Source organism: Mandrillus leucophaeus, unplaced genomic scaffold (genome assembly GCF_000951045.1).
Source record: "Mandrillus leucophaeus isolate KB7577 unplaced genomic scaffold, Mleu.le_1.0 Scaffold247, whole genome shotgun sequence".
NCBI classification, from domain to species: domain Eukaryota; kingdom Metazoa; phylum Chordata; class Mammalia; order Primates; family Cercopithecidae; genus Mandrillus; species Mandrillus leucophaeus.
In genome coordinates this window covers 882,998-903,451 of record NW_012102554.1, presented here as the reverse complement: position 1 = coordinate 903,451, position 20,454 = coordinate 882,998, and the positions used below count along the sequence as shown (strand labels likewise).

General features: G+C 46.8%; 1 protein-coding gene across 1 annotated transcript in view; it reads right to left on the bottom strand.

Annotated features, from left to right (window-relative positions):
* The window catches only part of MYZAP (myocardial zonula adherens protein), a 109,312-nt gene extending 103,339 nt beyond the window's left edge, over nt 1-5,973 (bottom strand). Inside the window, exon 1 of the mRNA XM_011983205.1 lies at nt 5,777-5,973. Coding sequence (XP_011838595.1) covers nt 5,777-5,911 — 135 coding nt within the window. The 5' untranslated portion in view covers nt 5,912-5,973. The remainder of the gene's footprint in view (nt 1-5,776) is intronic.
* Nucleotides 5,974-20,454: the final 14,481 nt, after the last annotated feature.

Genomic DNA, 20,454 nt, shown 5'->3' with positions numbered 1-20,454 from the left:
GGCTGCGTTCTGTATCAGGCACACAATGTGCCCCAAACGCCAAGATCTAGAGAGAGAACACAGGTGGATGAAGGCACACAAAGATACCAGTGTGACTTGGGAGTGTGAGGACTCCCCCGCCCTGCCCCACCACCACCCTGCCCTTCATCCCACAAGGCCCAAGGGTCCTTTCTGCAACACTGTCCCAGGAGTGTCTGCATTTCCAAGAAAGCTATAGAAGAGAGTAATGCTTAAAGAAATATTCTCAGCTTGCTGCATATTAGAATCGCCTGGGAAGCTTCCTAGCTTTTCTGTACTTCCAGAGGTTCCCAGTTAATTAGTTTGGGATGAGGCCTCGACATGGTTATTTTAAGCTTGCCAGTGATTCTGTGTATAACCGGTTGAGAACCACTGACTGAATCAAAGGGATGAAGCTCCAACTGTGCAGCAGGATGAGGCAACTCGAATATTTGGAGGACTTCCCAGAACTGTCAAACTCCTCACCTGGGCCAGTATTCCCACGTATTTGTCACCCGTTTCCTGCCCAGGTGGGTCAGAGGTGATGGGATGGCTTTAACCCAAAGCTTCTCTTCCTGTTTTTCCATTTGCCCATTCAATGTTAACCGTGGCTCCTGCAGGACCTGGTGAGATTTCTGTTTTTAAGTGCCTATTCCACCAGGTCTGGGGAGGGGTGGTTCCTAAGCCCTGTCTTCCAGTAGGCAATCATAGGTGACACAAGTAATGGTGGCATGCACAGGCCTCTAGAGGAACACGAGAAGGAGGGTTCAGGGTTCAGGGCAGGCTTCCTGGAGGAGACAACCCTTATCAGAGGAGAAACATGAAGAAAAGCAAAGAGGCAAGGAACAGCATCGAAAGCTCAGGGGAATGGCAAACGATTCGGAATATCTGAGAAGAGTACATATAGGGAGGGGAAACAGGACAGGCATGGGCCAAACCAGAGGGCCTGGATGCTACCCTAAGGAGTGTGAACTTTTTCCTTGCAGTACCGAGGAGGCTCTTGAAGCCGAGGAGTCAGGAGACTAGATTTAGCATTTTAGAAAGATCACCCTGGCCCTTAAGAGTGAAAAAGAGCCAGGAGTGTGGTTGACACTTAGGAACTATCACTCACCAAAGAGGGAAAGAGGTAAACACCACTGTATTGCTCTTTTGTGTGCTGGAGAAGTACTGGAACTCCATAAGACCATAAGGCACGATGAGTGCTGAGAAGTATCTTGGGTTGAAATATTTAACATGGTCTCTAGTTAGTCAGCCCTGCGCCCACAGCTCCTTGAACTCAATTAGACAAGAACATTTGAGGCTAATTGACTTGAAAGCTTCCCCAGTGACCAGGGCTTGGTGACACCAGCCTCCAGGTCTCTTGTTCATATACGGATGCACGGCATAGGTGAACTGCAACAGGGACCTCATACACAGCACTCCATCAGTGCCCCAGAGACAAATGGGTCAAAATTACATCCCACATCTTTTGTGGAAAAGCCATGGGATCTCCATAAATGTCTAGGAGAAATCAAGTTTCCTTACGAGTCTCCAGAATTCACGTCTGTTCATCCTATATCAAACAAGGCAAGGTGAAAGAAAAAAAGCATAGAGCTGAGCACCTTTTTTTCTGAGCCTACAACTGTCATTTTTGACCAGCAGCGGTTTAAGCCCTGCCCTTAGCCCAGAGGACGCCATGGTTCCAAACCCTCACAACTTAGCCCATCGGGGCTGGCTCAGGAGGGCCCTGTGTGCAGCCAGTCTGTTTTCTGGGTGCAGCAGGATCCACCTCCCCTTCCCCAATGAATGCTGTAGCCAGCTTCCTTCCACCAGATGCCAAGGGTCCCACAACATCTGGGTCCCTTCCTCAGAACCTGTGGGATGATAGAGAGCTTACGTGCACAGACGTTCCTGTCTCCTGAGAAAGGGGAGTGCGGTAAACACCTGTCTGATCATTCAGAAGTCAGCTAAGGAGAATTCTGTACTTTCAGCCAGTCAGGCAACAATGGGACATAAGAGAGGGGCACATTAGCCAAGGAACAATGACTAGCAGGCCCATTCCAGTGTTTAACAGAGGAAGCCTTTGCCAAATAGAAAGAAATATCAGCAAGGGCAGGCTAGGAGATAGTCCTATCCTGTGACCTTGCTGGGTTTTGTTTTGTTTTTATTCTGTGCCAGTGAGGAGTCATGATACCAGCAACACCAGTCAACAGTCTCTTATTATCAAGAGAGCAAGGTGCTGGAGAAGATCCTTGACAGGTCTATCACTCCACAGCCCGGGAGCGGAACAGCTTAGCCAAAAATACTCGGCAATAAGTATCGTGCTGAAAGGTCGGTTGTGTGGCTGGGTTGTGTGCTTTGCGGGGAAGCCACAAAGCAACACATGCCTTCCCCACAAAGCACACAATCTAGCCACACAACGAACCTTCCATTTCAAAGGCCCATTTAGCAAGACTAACTGGCATTTATAAAATTCCTTTCAAAAGCATGAAGCAAAGTCAATATTTTTAAAATTGTTTCCCCCCATTCCCCAAGGTCATCTTCTGGCTGTGGTTATTCTCCAGTCAATTTGTCTTCCTGCTGTTGCCATAGATAAAACTATTTTTAGTGCACAACTGGTTTGAAGGGAGTTTTTTTAATTTCACAACTTCTGCTGGTTGGTATCCATAAATGCCTTTCAGAGCTTTGTTTATCAGCTGACAGAAATTACTCTCGCCACCTGTTTGTTTTTTTTTCCTTGAGAGATGATTTCAGATAAGAAGGAAATACAAATTGCAGGTGGCAGCCATTGAACAAAGGCTAGCTGGTGACAGTCCAGTCAGCCACATAACCCTTGGCAGCTGGCTCGCAGGAGTCCCTGCTCAGTGTCAGCTGTCACCACCACTTCTGGTTGGCTTGAATATCTGGACGCACATAGGCTGGTTTCCCCTGCAGTCCCAAACTTGGTGAGCTCTTTGGATGAACCAGAAATACAATTTTAATGGCTAACATGTTCAAGACCATCACTTGTCCACCATCAGAGAGGAATAACAGAACAATACAGTATTTACTGAACAACTTTCAACTTCAGGTACACTTCCAATGATTATTTGGTCTACAATTTTATTTTCAGGACATCCTGTTCCTGCTTTTCTAAACAATAGGCATTTTGTCCCAAAGCAGGTCCAATTTGCCATCATAAAGTAGTCATGTGTCATTTAAACATGGAGATGCATTCTGAGAAATGCATCATGTGTGATTTTTGTCGTTGCGTAAACATCATAGAGTGCACTTATACAAACCTAGATGGTATAGCCTACCACACACCTAGGAGATATGATATAGCCTACCATTCCAACACCATCATATATGCTGACTGTTGTTGACCGAAATGTGGTTATGCAGTACATTACTATATATGCCAAGTATTCCAGTGAGATGATTATTTCCTCCTTTCAGTATCCCAATAACGTCAATTCCCCTACAAATTCTACTCATCCTGCAAGATTAAACTCAAACATCACCTGTAGGCGGGGCGGGGTGGCTTATGCCTGTAATCCCAGCACTTTGGGAGGCTGACGCAGCTGGATCACTTAAGGTCAGGAGTTCAAGACCAGGCTGGCCAACATGACGAAACCCCGTCTCCACTAAAAATACAAAAATTAGCCGAGCATGGTGATGTGCACCTGTAGTCCCAGCTACTCAGGAAGCTGAGGCAAGAGGACTGCTTGAACCTGGGAGGTAGAGGCTGCAGTGAGCCGAGATCACACCACTGCACTCCAGCCTGGGTGACAGAGTGAGACTCTATCTCAAAAAAACATACCTGTAGTGAGAGTCTTCCCCTGATGTCTCAGGAAGAACGTTTATTTTAGCTTCTACAGAACTTTGTAAACTCTTCACCTCACTATAACCATCACCACTTTGTTTGATGTTAGTTTGGGACAATGTCTGCCTCTACAGGTAGAGTGGACCCCAATGCCAGTCCTTTACCACACAGAAAAAGGTTTATGAATGTTCAATAAATCAATTAATCAACATCTCACAGCTTCCCATCACACCCACAATCCCCAGCACACACACAGATAGTACCTGTAACGTCTGCAAATCATGAGCAGAGCTAGAAACCATAAAGTTGGGGGGAACCCGACACCCTTTAGATAGCTTCTTTCCAGAAACAAGTACCAGTGTATTCAGGACAGCCCTGCATGGCCTGAACCTGAGCCCTGAGTTCTCCAGTCCAAAATATGTCTGCCATCTTATTCAAAAGGCAAAGTCTTTTCAAGAGTGTCACAATGTGCCTGACACCAAAGCACCTACAATTAAAGAACTACTCCGAAGGAAATGTTTGAGCAAAAATCTTCAGAAATGTGATCTGGTATACCAGTCACTTTTGCATCAATCCACCATATTAGGTTAGGTACCCCAACTAATCCCCAGCTCTGGAAGGGAAGTTACAGAGAATTTCACGCAATTCATGCAGTCTGGTTACACATATGATCCTCTCAGGGCTCAGGATTAGCTTTTCAGTGACTTCATTCTTTCTCAGTTGCAATTGTGTTCAAATTGAGAAAGATTTCCATAGAAAAATACAAACACCCAACTTAGAGCAAGGCCAGGACTGTGGTTGGAAACCCCCTTGGACCCAATGTGGATCTTATTCTATGATGCTAATGATTGGACAACTGGAGTTCTGTCAGTCTTGGGCGTGAGCCAACTGATGGATTCTGAGATGTGTGTGTGTGTGTGCGCGTGCATGTGTGTACACAACCTAAGTGTCTGGTGAGTGCACACACACGCACACCTCAGAATCCATCAGTTGGCCTATGCCCAAGAGTAACATATCTTTCTTCTAGAGCTAAAGAAAGACAGCTTATAAGGTGACCACCATCACTCGCTTAAGACATGTAAAAGCAAATAAGCAGGTCCAAGACCTGCATGCAGACGGGAGGACCAGTGGGGATTTTGCTTTGGACTTAACCACCTGTTTAAATCTTAAGGAAACACGATTACAGAAGTCTCAGAGTAAAGAGGTACCAAATGATAAGTACTGAAGATCATGATAAATGGAAGAACTAAAAAACCACCAGCCAAGCCCCTGGCAGTTGCTCGAAGGTGTTGACCCTGTTAGAAAGATGGAGTATTTCTTTTATAGAACATCTGGAGAGATGGGAAAAGATGGCACAAAGATAAAAAAAGAAACAGCACTTCCAAAGGGAAACATTCCCTGGAGATGCTGTCCCGGGCTTTCAGTGCTGCCACTGTTGTCACTGTACTAATATTTAAATCAGAAAGAAGTGGTTTACATAAACCAGAGTCCCACACAGTTGGGCTCCTGGGCGGCCGGATGCTGTTCTGGTTTGCACAGTGGTGCCCGGCTTGGCTAATCCCACTCCAGAATTACCCTATCACTAGTGGACACAAGTGACGCCGTCTTTCTTTTAATTAATGGAAGAAGGAAAGTTTGAGTTTTAAATACATTCTTTATTTTCGGTCTCAAGGTAGAGACACTGCACAAATGCCTTCCTTGATTTTTAAACTGGTGCCACCAATAAACTCGGCTTGACAGAGAGGCAGGAAGGAGAGGAAATCTCTGGAAATTCCATAAAGTCCCCTAAGCCGTCTCCTGCCAGCTGGTGGGCCCCCTGAAACCTCAAGAGGGAGGGTCACTGCCAGAGCCGGCACAGGACCGGGAAGCTGAGCCCAGGGTGGGGCGTCGGGGCCAGGTGCTGGTTCCCGAGTTTTCCCATCCCTAGTTCCCTCTAGAGAGGGCGGCCGGGATGGGGGAACTGGACGGCGGCGGCTCCCGCCCCCAGCTACTCACCCTCCTGCTGGGCGCCCCGGGCGTCCTGGCGGCGCCGCCCGAGAGCAGGGTGACCGTGGACGTGGAGCGCAGCATCCCGCAGCGGCGGTCGGTAGCGGGCTGGACGCCGGCGTTCCTCCCGGGCCGAATAAGCATGCGGGGCCCGCCCTGCGCTGGGGCGACGCGGGAAGGCGCCCACTTGCAGCTCCAGCTGCACCGGGAAGACCCGGGGGTGGGGCCGGAGGCGGGGCCGGGCCGGGGCGGGGAGGGGCCGAGCCTGCTCACCCGACCAGTCAGGCTGCATTTTCTCCCAAGGGCGCCGACCCGGTTAAAGTTGAGCACCATCCTCTCCCAGGGTGCTGAGCCCTCCCAGGGTCAGTCCCAGGGCAAGAAGGAGCCCTGGACAGCCTGGACCCCCACACTCTCTCTGTCCCCCGCAGAGTTGAGGTCCGCCTGCCCATTCGGTCTCATGACCTTCCCCCACCCCGAACTGCCCCCTACAGCCTCTGCACGCCCTCGGATCACTGGGACCCTCACCCCGTGTCATTCAGTATTTCCTGAATGCCTATTATGCGTCCGCACCAGCAGCCAACCCAGTCGACAGGCTCTTGGCCTCGGAGAGTTTGCAGTCTGGTGGGGATGACAGGTGCCGGGCTATGGTAGAAGAGGAGATCCGTGTGTTATGGGAGCACACAGCCAACCTCAGAGGAGGTGATGACTAAGCTAGGACCTGAAATGCAAGTAGGAGTGGGCCACACTGTCCATATTTATTCAGTGATTACTGTGGGCCTGCCTGGCGAGCACTTTGCGTATGTTACCGCATTTAATCCTCACCAGTGCCCTTTGAGGGAGTCACTGTTGTTACCCAGTATCCCCGTTTTGGAGATGAAGACATTGACTCACCTAGGGATTGAGGAACACAGCAGGTGCCCCACTGGCCTCTCAGTGGCAAAGGTAGGATATGAATCCCCCAGTCCGTCCCCAGTGCCTTGCTTGTCCCCTCTGCTGTCTCCTAACAGAGGGAGGAGGGAGTCCCAGGTCAAAAGAACTAGCATGCACAAAGATGGAAGGAAAGCATGGGAAGGTATAAAATATGTTTCAAGAATTGCAAGTATCACAGTGCACAGAAAGAACAGTGGAGAAGCAGCAGAAGGGAGCTGAGGAGATCATGAGGAACCTGTGTGCTTAGTTGGAAATTTGGTCTTTGTCTTGAGGACAAAGTGGTTTTCAGCAAGGAAAGACACAATCTCTGTCTACTGGTCCTTCAAAGCCCAGGTCAAGCACTGCCTCCCCACTAAGCTCTCCGGAAACCCCTTCCCCAAACACTCATGCTCAGGAACTTAGCAGCTCTGTGGGACCGTGTCTTCTGTTAGAGTTATCCATGTGCGTGCCTGTCCCCTCTCCTTCTGGAGGGCAGAGGCCAGGCCTTGACCCTCTCTGAATGCCCAATGGCACCAACAGGCAAGATGCTGAAAAAAAAAGTTGCTAAACAGAATTACAGATGATCCTGTGGAACTCACTCCATTTGCAGATGAGGAAACTGAGGCGAGTGTATACAAGTGACTTTCCCAAAGTTGCACAGCCTGTCCTTCGCCATCCCCATCATCATCCTCACAGCAGCTGTGCCTGTGTCCTAAGTGCTTTGTATGCATTTTCTCAATGAATTCTCACAATGCCCCACAAGGTGGGCTACAGTTATTGCCCCTGTTTTGCAAATGAGGGAACTGAGGCCTGAGACATTAGGTTAATTGGTGAACAGCTGAGACTACACATCTAGTCTACTAACCCAAGTCTTTCTACTTTTCTGCTACACTTCTGTCTGCATCCTCCCATCCACCTACCCCTTCCAAAAAGAAAATTGTTCATGAGAGGTTCCTTCCCATTCCACTTCCACGAAACCCTCTAATAACACCCATATTGTTAACATCCTATTCACACTGTGTTATAGTTCTTTACAAAAGCAGCAGATGGCTCACTAGCTTGTAAGCTCTGTGTAGGAGCTGGATCTTGTTTACATCTCTGCCTGTCCAATATCTAGAGCAGGTAATTGACGTGTGGCAGTGCAGAGTAAATGTGGAAAGAATGAAGAAATGATATTACAGAGTAAGATTTCAACTCACTCATAGTCACACAAAACAGAAACTAAGATCCTTGCCAACCCAGCTCCTAGGGTGGGCCAGGGACTCCAAGCAATTTGGCAGCTGAAGCAACCAGAGCCCCAGGGTTGTCCCAGCCAGGTCATTTCCCCAAAGCTGGCTGACAGTCACCAAGGGCTGTGGGTGGTGTGTCCAGGCAGATGCCAGGCCCTGGCTTATGCCACAGCTCCTCCCTAACAGGCCAGCACCGGGAATCTGGGGTCATAAGGAACTGCAAGAGAGAGAAGAGTGGGGAGCCCAAAAAGTGGGAAAGAAGGAAAATGGGAAGACAAGTAGGACTGAAATCAATGGAAAAGTGGATCTGGAGTGAAGAGGAAAAAGTGAAAAATGAAGTCACAGTCACTGGTTTCTATTAATAGCTCTGAAAGAAGATGATTTTTTTAAAAAGATCAACTCTCTTCAAAAGAGGAATCAAAAGCTGAGAACTTCTGCCCAGTCAGAAGTCCTCTGGAGTCTACAGAACAGAGAGCGGGGAAAAGGGCCAGTGGGAGGGAAACAGAGATAAGGGTCTGGTGTGGAAGGTCTCCACATGCCCTTGCAACATGACTCATCTACTCCAGACCCTCTGAGCATTGGTGATGAAGGGGTTGCTAGTGTTTGGGCTGGAGAGAACAGGAGCTATGACAAAACTGTCTTCGCTGCCATCCTTTTCTATTCACAGAAACAGCCACATATGCCTAAAAGCAGCCCTAAATTTCTCCGCTAAAGCACAGGTGTGTAGAAATTCCAGATGTCTGTGTAAGCACCCTTCATTTTCTTGTAATCAGTTACTGAATTTTATCTCCTTCTCCCATCCCAGTTCCTAGAATTATCTTTCATATCCTCTAGGCCTCTGCTTCTGAATTGTCTTTATTGCTTTCTGCTAAACCCTTTCCAAATTCCATTGGCATCTTTAGTTGAGAGACTTAAGATAGAACCCTTTTCTCCAGCAAAGTCCTGAGCAGCAATGACTCATTATTTCTTGCACAAATGATCAAGAGTTAAATCACTGGACAAGAGCATACAGTAGGTGAACCCAAGCAATGACAGCCTTCCTGATATTTTGTGCCCTCTTCACTCTTATGTCTCTGAAGCTTCCCTTTCTTTCTCTCCCATTCAGCTGTGACAGCCTCCCAAAATCCTGGCATATTCTCCCATTCTGCATGCCAAACAGACCAAACTTTCACAATAGAAAAAGGACACATTTCCAACCAAGGACAAGGGCAATAAATTACAAAGCCCCTTTGGATAAAGTAGAACAAGAAACACCCCATATTCACAGGTTGTCCGAGAAACAGGGAACGGGGCCTAGAGATAAGGAAGGCAGGCTGAGAGGAACCAAAAACCCCAGCCAAGTCACCCACATACACAGCAGTTATAAGCCTGTCTAGACACAAGGGCTGGAACCAGTTGCTGATCCACCCTGGGGAATACAAGCTCATTGGAAATCATTCTGTTGGCTTGCCAGTTAACCCAATGAACAAACAGACAACCCGCAGAGTAATAATAAACCAATTCATGGAACAAATATGTACCAATCACCTAGTATGTACTGAGCACTGGGGACTGAGATGAGTAAGACAGCCCCTGTCTTCTAGGAGTTCACAATCAAACCAGGAAGAGAGATGTGCACTTAGCAAATAAAATGATAGTTAACACTTTTATATGGCACTTACAGTGTTCACAAGGCTTAAAATGCATCAACACATTTAACTGTCACAGCAACTCAATGAGGAAAGAATTGTTATGTCCCTTACTTTGCAGATGAGAAAATAGAGCAGCAGGGAGGTTTAGTAACTTGACTACGGTTCCAGCACTAGTAAGTGGTTAAGCTAAGCTTCAACCCCAGGCAAGATGGCTCCAACATCTGCATACTTGACAATTCAACTCCTCTACTGGGATAGGGGATAGGGGCCAGATTTGAGGTGTGTCCAAAGCACTTTTGATGGGCAAGAAGGAAGCTGCCAGGGCAGAGGACAATAAAGGCTTCCCTGGGAAGGTGGCATAGGAGTTGTTGGCCATGAAGAAAGAGGAGGAAAAGGTAAGTGCATTCCAGACAGAGGAGCAGGAAGAAATAGTGGGTCGGGGGATGTGGGAAATGCACGCTAGCCAGTTCAGCTTGAACTTCAGGGCAGGAGGGAATGGCCAGAGACAAGTAGGGTGGGGTTAGATTGCAAATGGACTTGAATAAAGTTGAGACTTAATAGCAGATGATGAGCTATTAAAGTTTTGCAATTAGTGCAGTGATACAATCAGATTTCTATGAAGAAAGATGGTAGGCAGCAAAGAGAGGAGTAGGAATGGAAGACAGAGGCTACAAGGCAAGTACTTTGGAGTGCACTGGAAGTGTGGCCGTGACATAAAGAGGCTCTGCACTGCGGCAGTCAGTGGCAGTGGAATGGAAAGGAGGGGATGGATTCAAAAGGCAGAAAATCCACAGAACTTCATGACCAACCAAGAGCTAGAGGATTTTCATGAATTGTAGGTCATCCAAGTGAGTAGTCGACAAATACCTCTACAGATCCTGAGGGATGGGGAATCAGCTATGAAAATGAATGAAATAAAGGACGAGTGATTTCTTTCTCAGCCGTGGGACTTCACCATGCATTAAACACAGTAGGACAAATCTCAAAACCTAGAAGAAGGTGGCATTTTTACTTTTCCAAAAGGCTACAACTATGAGCTTGGAGAAAACTTTTCGATACAAAGGCAAAAACCTTACATCTTTACTTTCTCAGGAAGATACACTGATGACTGTCTTTGAGAGGAAGTAGACTCCACCCAATGTCAAAAAAAAAAATAGTAAAAACAAAAAGGAAGTAGTCAGTCAGGTGAGACATGTGAAAAGAATTAGGGGCCTTCCTGAGCAGCACGGGGCAAGAAGCATCTCTTTTTGGAGCCCGTGTATTTCCTTGAGTAATTTCCCCAAAAGTTAGTGACCGGTCAGTAGTTGTCATTTGGACAAATTAAAATATGAGTAGTAACTGTATTGAAATCTATACCAAAAATGAAATAGATAATCAATAAAAGGGAAATTCTTTTCTGCTCTTTTCTTTAAAAATTAAGAGTCCTGAAATATTTTGTGTGCATATTCAAGCAGAGCATCTGATATGTCTATTTATGCAATGACTGTCACTTTAGGTCACCCTCTCCCAGAAGCAGATTCTGAGCCAAGGACTCCTATGTAGTTGATCATTAGGGAGGTGCTCCCAGGAGAAACCAGGAAGGGAGTGGGAGACCCAGGGAGGGGAAGAAACAAGCAAGGATGCAAACTTAGGTAAAGTTTGATTCAGCCTGATCCACGGGAAGCTCTGAAGTGTAAATTGCACCTCATAGCTACTTCTACCTCAAGACAAAATAAATAGGGCATTTGTACTCTATACTAGTCGGTCATTGGCTAAATGTTCCCTGGGTATGGGGATGGAGGGTCGGGGAGGTACATGAACTTTCTGGCACTTGCAGCACTCCACACGGGCAAGGAACCTGAATACCCTTGGAAAATCCTCTGAAGGTCACAGGTACAGACAATTAGCATCCAAGGATGCAAAAGCTAGAGAATGGACACAAAGAGCAGATGAAAGTTGGCCAAGGAAATATGCATGGGTATCAACTGTGTCCACTATAGCTATATATTATTTCTGTATACAAATCAAGATATAAAGGTAGATACTGGCCAGGTGCAGTGGTTCACGTGTAATCCCAGCACTTTGAGGGGTTGAGGCTGGTGAATCACTTGAGCCCAGAAGTTCAAGACCAGCCTGGGCAACAAAGTGAGACCCGTGTTTCTACAAAAAATAAAAAAATTAGTCTTGCATGGTGACAGGCACCCATGGTTCCAGCTACTCAGGAGGCTATGGTGGGAGGATTGCTTGAGCCCAGGAGGTTGAGGCTGCAGTGAGCCATTATTATGACATGGCACTCCAGCCTGGGCAACAGAGGGAGACCCTGTCTCAATAAATAAATAAATGTAGATACCAGTGGGTATGTAATATGTCACCACTTAGAGTAAAATCTCTGGGACAATGGTAACCATAAAGCACTGTATGACCCACAGAGTCTGGTACAAAACAATATGGATATAGACAGAGAATCAGAAGAGAGAACACTCATCTACTGATTGAAGAGGTAGGATCCAAAAAACAAACAGGCTGGAGCCAGGAGCAGAATCTGACAAGATGAAATCTGGCAGGAATAAATTTATGATCCTAACCTTGGGTCCAAGATCAAGAAGAGCACAGGACAAGACTTAGCAGACCCGGCTCAGCAGCAGTATGTGCTACAGATGCCTATGGAACTCAGCATGGCCAGTAGCTCCACAGAAGCCCACCCTTCTGTGCCCTAGAACATCTCATCTGATTTCGCGTGGGATTCAGAGGAAGGCAGCTACTCTGTGGTGCTGGCCCAAGCATGCCGGAATGTGGCCTTCAGGTCTGGGTGCTGTGGTTTAAAGGAAAAGGGAACACCCAAACGATTTCAGAAGAACATGACCCAGAGGGTATAAGAACTTGTCACTAAATGATGGGAGATTCAAGTGATAGACCTGGGAATATTGTCCCTAGAGAAGAAAAGACTGGGAGACATGTTAAGTGACTTCCCTTCTTGAATGTCCCTCACTGTGGCAGAGAGATTAGACCCTCTGTGTAACCCAGAGTGTAGGACGGGGGCTAGTAGGCAAAAGCTGCAGAGAGATGGAGTTCAGCTGCAATGTACGGAACAACTTTAATAACCAGAGCTAGCCAAGGGAAGGCATAAAGGAAAGAAATTGGGAAGCGTTGAAATGATGGGCAGGAATACCTCACACATAGGCAGGGAATTCCCCTTCCCTGGAATGTGGCTCTGCCAGTGGTCACCAAGCCAGACTGCACACCAAAGCCACCTGGGGACTCGCTAACACTGCACTCTGGGTCCCAACCCACAGTCATTCTGATTTCATGGATCTGGGATGACACCCAGAAAGCTATATTCTAATAAACTCCCCAATTTTTTTTATGCCATCATCCAGCATTTGTATTGGGCCCAGGTCTGAGACTGCTGGTGAAAACAACTCATCAAGGACGACTAGAAAGGACTCAAGCTTAGGTGGGGAAAGGGGCATAGAGTAGATATATTTATTCTCTTCAAATTCCAGAGGTCTGGGGCCTTGGGATTGTGGGATTCTAGCTGACAAATCAGAGGAGTCCGTCTGATGAACACTGTTTAATAGAGAGCATGGGCTTTGGAGCTAAACTAACACGCGTTTACATTCAGATTGAGAAGTCTTGGGCAAGTGATTTTCATTCTCCAAGTCTGAATCTTCTCACTTGTGAAATGGGGGATAATAGCAGCACCTCTCAGAGTTGTTGCGAGGCTTGAATGAGATCATAAAGTATAAACTATATGACTCTAGTAAGTCATAGCCCTCAACAAAACTAAAGTCCCTTCTAAAGAAAACCAGGAATTGCCTGCTCATTTTTTTGGTAATGCTGAATATGAAAGATGACAGAATACTTTTTTAAGTTTGGAACAATTTCTTCAAAGCAAAAATATTGAGTGTTCCATGCCAGTGTTAATATAAGACATTTAGAAAAGAATAAAAGTACTTCTTTTCCTCTATTTGATTTGCTCTATTAAGACAAATTAATATAGAGAACCAATCTATTCTTAGCATGTAAGAAAAGAATCACATAACTTTTAAACAAAACAGTATTTAAATTTTAATCGTAAGAAGATCAATAATACTTCCTAACATTATTTTTCTGCCTTTAGGCCTCTAATGAACTCATGTAAACAGGTTTCCATATAGCTTCTGTGACAAGTATAAACTTTACCATAAAACATAGAATATGAACCATTTTTCTCTAAATTCAATTTACTCTGTCCTAAGTCACTATCAGCCCCACTCCAGCTGACAGGGGTCTTTCTGATACGCCAGTAGTGGCTTCAGGCAGGGTCTCTGTTTGTGGCTGTGAAGATTGTTCACAGCACAAAGCCTTCGGGCTAAAAAAGCTAATGTTCCCCCTGACCAACTATGCCACTGACACCATCCCTATAAACTCCATAAAACTAATCTGGGAAGAAGGGAGGGGAAGAAATGCAAATGAGCCAAGCCTGCAGCACACTCAGCATCCATCATAAGACCAGCTCACTGTCTGACCTGCTTCTTCATGGTTGTTTGGTGCCTATGGCCTCAAAATCATGTAGATCCTGTTCCAAGATTATAGTTCCACCTCACTGCTCTCTAGATAACAACTTGAATATTATCAAACCTTAAGTTTTCCATTTGAGATATTCTTCAGGTCCTGCATGCCAGTGAAACTATGGATGTCAGTTGGTCTGAAGGACCCCATGAAAATTGACTCACCAAAGAATGTAGTTTCCATGTCCTGATGATTTCATCCCCCTTACCCCAACCAATCAATGACCCCCATTTGCCAGCCCCTCATCCTCCATTATACCCTTAAAAGCCCCAGCCCAGAACTCCTCAGGGAAATGGATTTGAGGGTCTCTTCCCATCTCCTCACTCAGCATTGTGATCATTAAACTTTTTCTCTGTTGCAAACCCTGCTGTCTCAGCATATTGGTCTGTTACTCCGCAGTGGGTATATGAACCTGCTGATCCTGTAATACCCCCAGCTTGTGGCTATGCTCACTAGAGGAAAGGATGCCATTTCTAATTCACACAAAGTCATAGGGGCTCATGGTTTTCCTGCCCTGGTTGTGTAGGGCTCTGTTATTTTTGTGCAAGATCCACACCCCCACACACACAAAATACCCATTCCTGCCCATAGCCTTCCCCAGCTCAGTTAATGGGGACTACTTTCTTCTAGTAGCTCAGCCCCAAATCCCTGGAATCACTCTTGCTTCCTCCTCTTATTCTCATACCCTACATGCTATCGATTGGTTTTACCTTCAAAATATATCCAGAATCTAAACCCTTTCAATCACGGGGGCCTAAGCCACCATCACCTCTCCCCTAGATCCTTGCAGTCCTAACTGGTCCAACTGCTTCTGCCCTTGCCCCCAAAGTCCATTCACAACACAGAGGTTAACCCACACTGCTCTGCCCAAAGCCTCCAATGGCTTCACACCTCTTCAGATAAAAGCCCAAGTCTTGGGCATTTGTTTGTGTTTACATCCCCTAAGTGAGACCCAAGTTTGATGAGGCAGGGGTTTAGTGTGTTTTGTTCATTACTCCAATACCGACAACTGCAACAGTCAGTGCCTGGCACAGGACATGCAGTAAATCATTCTTGGATGAATGAGTGAGTGTTCTTTTGCCACATCCCCAGTACTGCAGCATGTTCAGATCAGTCCATCCAAGATCCTAACACCTCTTCATAGGGGATGGTATGGGCTCCATTACTCATTGGACCTAAAAAATACATCTACTTCTGGTCCAAACCTCCCTCTAATCTGACTATTTCTGCCTGCCTCACTCAACAGCATGTCATCTCAGCCTTTCCTCTTCAAGAACAAATGTCACTAATCTCTCAGTAAGTTGGGGTTTCAAAAAACAAAAGAAACTGCCAATTTGGACCTGTGTAAAAGGCCCTGTAACAAGGGAACAGAAAGGCTTGGGGAAAGAGGGAGGCATAAGGAAAAATACCTACAGCAGTAAAAACAAGGGACGACTTAATCACTCCATCAGTTGTGTAGTGACACACCTTAACACTTTCTTGCAGTCATTCATTCCCATGTCCTCAGCACTCTCCTCTAATGGGAGTGAGTGCTTGATGTCAGAGGCTACTCATTAATCGGAGCCGACACATGTACATCCAGAGACACACAGTCATCGTGCTGGGTGCCAATCCCCAAACCCTGCTTCACTGCAACCTCAGAGCAGGAGTGGAAGGAGGGACTGGGAGGCTGTGTGCTTCTGTCTCCTGGATACAAGCTCTGTCTCTGCCTTCCCACAAAAACACCCCATCAGCACCTTCTCAGTCAGCATCACTTCACCGTGACCTCTTCTGATAGCCACTCAGCTCCCATTGTCCCTGTCAGGCAGGGAAGATACCCTAGTGCTGTGATTACTCCCATTAGAGCAGATGCGACAGGATCAAGGTCTGCTCAGAGGGGCAGGAAGGGAACTTCAAGATCTACCCCAGCTGTGGGGGCTAATGGGGAAATTCAGTTTAGCTGAGAAATGGGAGGGAGCTATTTAAGCAACTCCCAGTCACAGTCCCAACCATCAGTCAGGAACACGGAGTTTAAGATTAAACAGCTGCAAATTCTGATAGGTGGGCTGAGACCTGCAACAGAGCCAGAAGAGACACTAGGAAAGTCCAGGGTGGGCTGCCAGGGAGGTGTGGGACCTCAGGCACAGAGCAAAAGGTTCAGGATAGGATGACCAACATGGTCCGGTTTGCCTAGATTTTCTGTTTTAGCACCGAGTCCTCTGTCTCAGGAAGCCCCATCAGTCCCAGGCAAACCAGAATGATTGGTCATCCCAGATCAGAGCAGCCAGCAAACATACAGGAGGAAGACCAGACCCTGATATGAACAAGGAATGCTGGGGACACATGCAGAACTGTGACTCCAGAATAGTGGCCCAGACAGAAAGCCCAGGTGTGAGGATCAGGACAGAGGAGAGAAACTGGACTTAAAAAGAAGTGAGATTAAGTCTTTTCAAGGAGGTAAAAAGGCATTCCATTTATTAAAAAAAAAACAAAAACAAAAAAACTGTAGTAAAATAAAATTGGTAAAATCTAGGTTAAACAAAAGTAGGCAGGTTTAAGACAGTACATACTGCCCTAATGTGCATGCAGCATCTTCAAAAGAAGAATAACTCTTCAGGGTTTTTCCAACTTAACTGACCACAGGGCCCTCCCAATCCCATGGAATACCTGCTAGAATAGAGCTCATAGGAGGCCAGCATAACGCAAGCCTAGATGGGGAGAGATACGGCTTAAAGCAGCCTTTCAGGAATGTGCCTTATCTGGAAAGAAAAGTTCGTTCACGCGGAGACTGATTAGCTGGGTTAATCATTGTCAAGCTAGAGAGTCAGATGGAAGGACAAAGTCTCCATTTTAGATCTCGTGGCCAAAGCAGGGCGGTGCGGCCTCCAATGGAGGGATAGGTCTGGAGTCACCCATTTATCAGAGATTAAAGTACTGAGGCTAAGGACTGTCATTTGTCATACCAAATGCCTCAACTGGACATCGGCTTACCTGGTGATCCTCTATTCAGAGAAAGGAGGGGCCCAACTAGCCCAGGAGTGGGATTAGGAGAAGCAATTTTCCCCAGCCTATGCCCGCATTGACTCTGAATGGGTGCAGGAAGAGGGCATGCTGTCCTGATAGTGACTTCTGTGGCTTCCACATTTATCTTCATCTCGATTGGAGGAAAGCAGCTGGATCTGATCTGGTGGGAAGACAGAGGATGCGCAGAGGGTTCTGGAACAACCCTGAACCTTGACATGCCTGGCGCTGGCAACGCAAGCTCACTGGGTACATGGCCTTGAGGAGAGTTGCTGGAGCATTTCTAGGAAGCTGTGTGGCAGCCTCCTTCAAGAGCAGATTTGTGCTCCTAGGGACAAGCCACTGCAGGAGAACAAAAGTGGATAAGACCATCGAGGGCTTAGGTTTACAGTTCTCAGCATGTATGGCATACAGACCTATCCAAGGAGTGGTGGAAAGAGCATCAAATGCAGGCCAGGGAGCCTGGGCTCTGGCATATCTGTGTTGACGTAAAGACATCACCCCTCAGGGGCTTTACACTCCCCCATGATAACTGAGAGCCTTTGAAGCAGATGCTCTCCAAAGCTACCTTTTAGCTTTGACATTCCCAAAGCACTGCTAAACAATGTGATTCCCAAACATTTCTTTGTTGTTCTTTATTCAAGTTATTGACTGTTATTTCCTCCAAATCTTAAGCAGTTTACTCTTATTATAGGTCAAGACTCTGCCACTGGGCAGAGTTGCAGGTTAGGTTCCCAAGAAAACTAGATACAGGTCCTCTATTGGATGTTCAGATCGAAAGACAGGAGGAGCCACCTGCACCCAGCCTACATCCTACACCCTAGTAACTGGGACGATTTTTGACTTTCCAGAATGTGCTATGGGGCTCCATGCCTCTCTTAGTTTGTGTTCCCTGGAACACAGACTCTGAGGTGGGGACTTGTGTGCAGAAGGGATTTTGGGGAGTACTCTTAGGACGCTTCCTATCCTGGAGTGAGGATGGCAGGACTGGTAGAGGGAGGAGCTGAACTGTGAAGCAGTCACACCAGAGGCCTTGGCCAGTCCCATAGGGAGCTCTGGAGCGGGATGGCTCGTCAGAGTTGTCCTCAATGTGGGAAAGGGAGCTGAGCCTTTGCACCCACCTATTAACCAGTTCCTGGATTCAGGCTTGCCCTAGGGAAGGGACCTAAGACTGGGGAGGCAGCTCACTCCAGTCAAGGGCAATTCCTGTAGGCCATTGGCATCCTCCATCACTCCCTGCAGCTGGGAAAGGGGGTTGTGGGCGGCATGCAGCAGCATCCACTTCAGTGTCTTTGCTCATCTCCTCCCTCCACCATGCCCAGACGCCTTCCTCTCCCGTCACTGCTGCTGTGCCTCTCCCAGCATTTCACTACTTTTTGTGGAACCAGGAAGCCCTCAAGGATAAGACTGCCTTATGCATCTCTGTTGCACCAGACTTCTACATCTGGAAAGTAGCAAGAAGGAAATAGAATATACTGAATGGATGAGGTCTCTGCATCAGACTACAGGTTCAAATCGCACAGCTACTCATTACAAGAGTAATCAATTTCCTTCCCTGAGCCCCAGTTTCTCCATCTGTAAGATAGGGGAAATTTTCACTGTCTTTTAAGGTGGTTAGAATTAAATGAATGATATAAGTTAGACATCTGGCACATGGCAAGTACTTAGTTAAGAAGATGAGCAGAGAGGCTGTCTCCTGTAGCCTTTTCTCACTGGCCTATTAGGGAAGATCTGTAAGGGGAGGAGGAGTCAGGGAGGAAGAAGCTGTGGGCAACTGTGACGATGAGTGGGCATCCTGGGGGAGCCGTGGGCCCTTAGCAATGTAGGGGCAGGGGGAGAAAGGAGGCCAATCCCCTGGGGAGTGTGGGCTGGGGGTGTGATCACTTGACTATGGACAGCTGGGAAGATCCTAAAGTGGGAGGGAGGGAAGTTGAGGGAAAGACCTGAGGGCAGGCTCAACCCAGGCGGTGAGCCTGTGTCCTGTTTCAGAACATCATGTCTTAGCCCTTCATCAGACATTATCTTCACAAAGATCTCTGAAAACACTCACTCCATGGTGTTTACTATCTTCCCCAAACAACGGTCTCAGTGAATAAGCAGACAGACATATCATAAATGCCAGGCGTTTCCTCCCTCTCCCGTTTAGACTTCAGGACAATGCATTTATCACTGTTTTATCATATGGGCCACCACGTATACTTCTGAAAACAGAAAGCAGCCCGCATTTGAGGGGGCTAGAGAGCCCGGCCGCCTGTATCCTGTCTCCTATGGGGCCGGATACCCCACTGCAAGCCCACTTCCACTTCCTCCATTCCCTTCCTCAACAAAACTATCCAGAAGAGAAACATTTTCCTGTCCGGAGTGGACAGAGACCTTTGTCCTGCCTACATGAGGGTGAAAGGGGAAGGCACCCTGTGACTGGGCACTTCTGACTCTCCAGGCTTCCTCGCAAATTTCAATGAAACCTCCTCAATCTGACTGTTTAACATGATTATATTCAGATTGTGGGCATTTTATATTAAATGTTATGATATTTTGCTTAAGATCCTGCAGAGTACAAATAGATACACACATGCCTTGAGTTAAAACTTCACTTACAGTAGTAGCATTTGTCATAAATACTTGACTAAGATGAAACCTCCTTGGTTCAGCTGGTTCGGCATATCATTCTGTTTGAACAGTTTGAAATGAGGGTCAGAATAGACCCTAACTTCAGCCAACTAAAAAGCTGTAGCCTTTCTCACTGGCCTATTAGGGAAGATCTGATTATTCTGTTTCAGCAAGGGGAACGGGAGAAGGAGTCAGGGAAATAAATTGCACTACTTTGCAGAATTGCATAGCTTCCTTCCTTCCTTCCTTCCTTCCTTCCTTCCTTCCTTCCTTCCTTCCTTCCTTCCTTCCTTTTCTTCCTTCCTTTACTTCGCCATCTCTTCATTTACTAACTCAATGGACATCCAGTTATTGAGTACTTTCAATGTGTCCAGTATTGTCCCAGGGCTGTAGGAAATACAAGGATACATAAGAATCACCCCTTGCCCTGGAGAAGCTTGCAGCTGGGAGCGGGGCAGTGGGGAAGAGGGGCAGGGCTGCATGAAAGAATTATGTGTTTGTAGACCTAAGAGGCTAGTAGAGAATGTGAGACAGACAGAATGGCAGGGACGGGATTGGGCTAGCCCCACACTCATAGTTCTCATGGTTGCCGTGTATTTTGCCATTACATTTTATCCTGAAAGCACTGGGAAGCCACTGAAACATTTTAAGCAGAAAAGTCCCATGAGACAAGACTGTAAGTGGCACCACCAAACTATGAACGAATGAGGGGTGAAGGTAAAGAACATGACCTATCCATTTTATAACCCAGGCATCAACATGTGCCACAAAGGCTCCA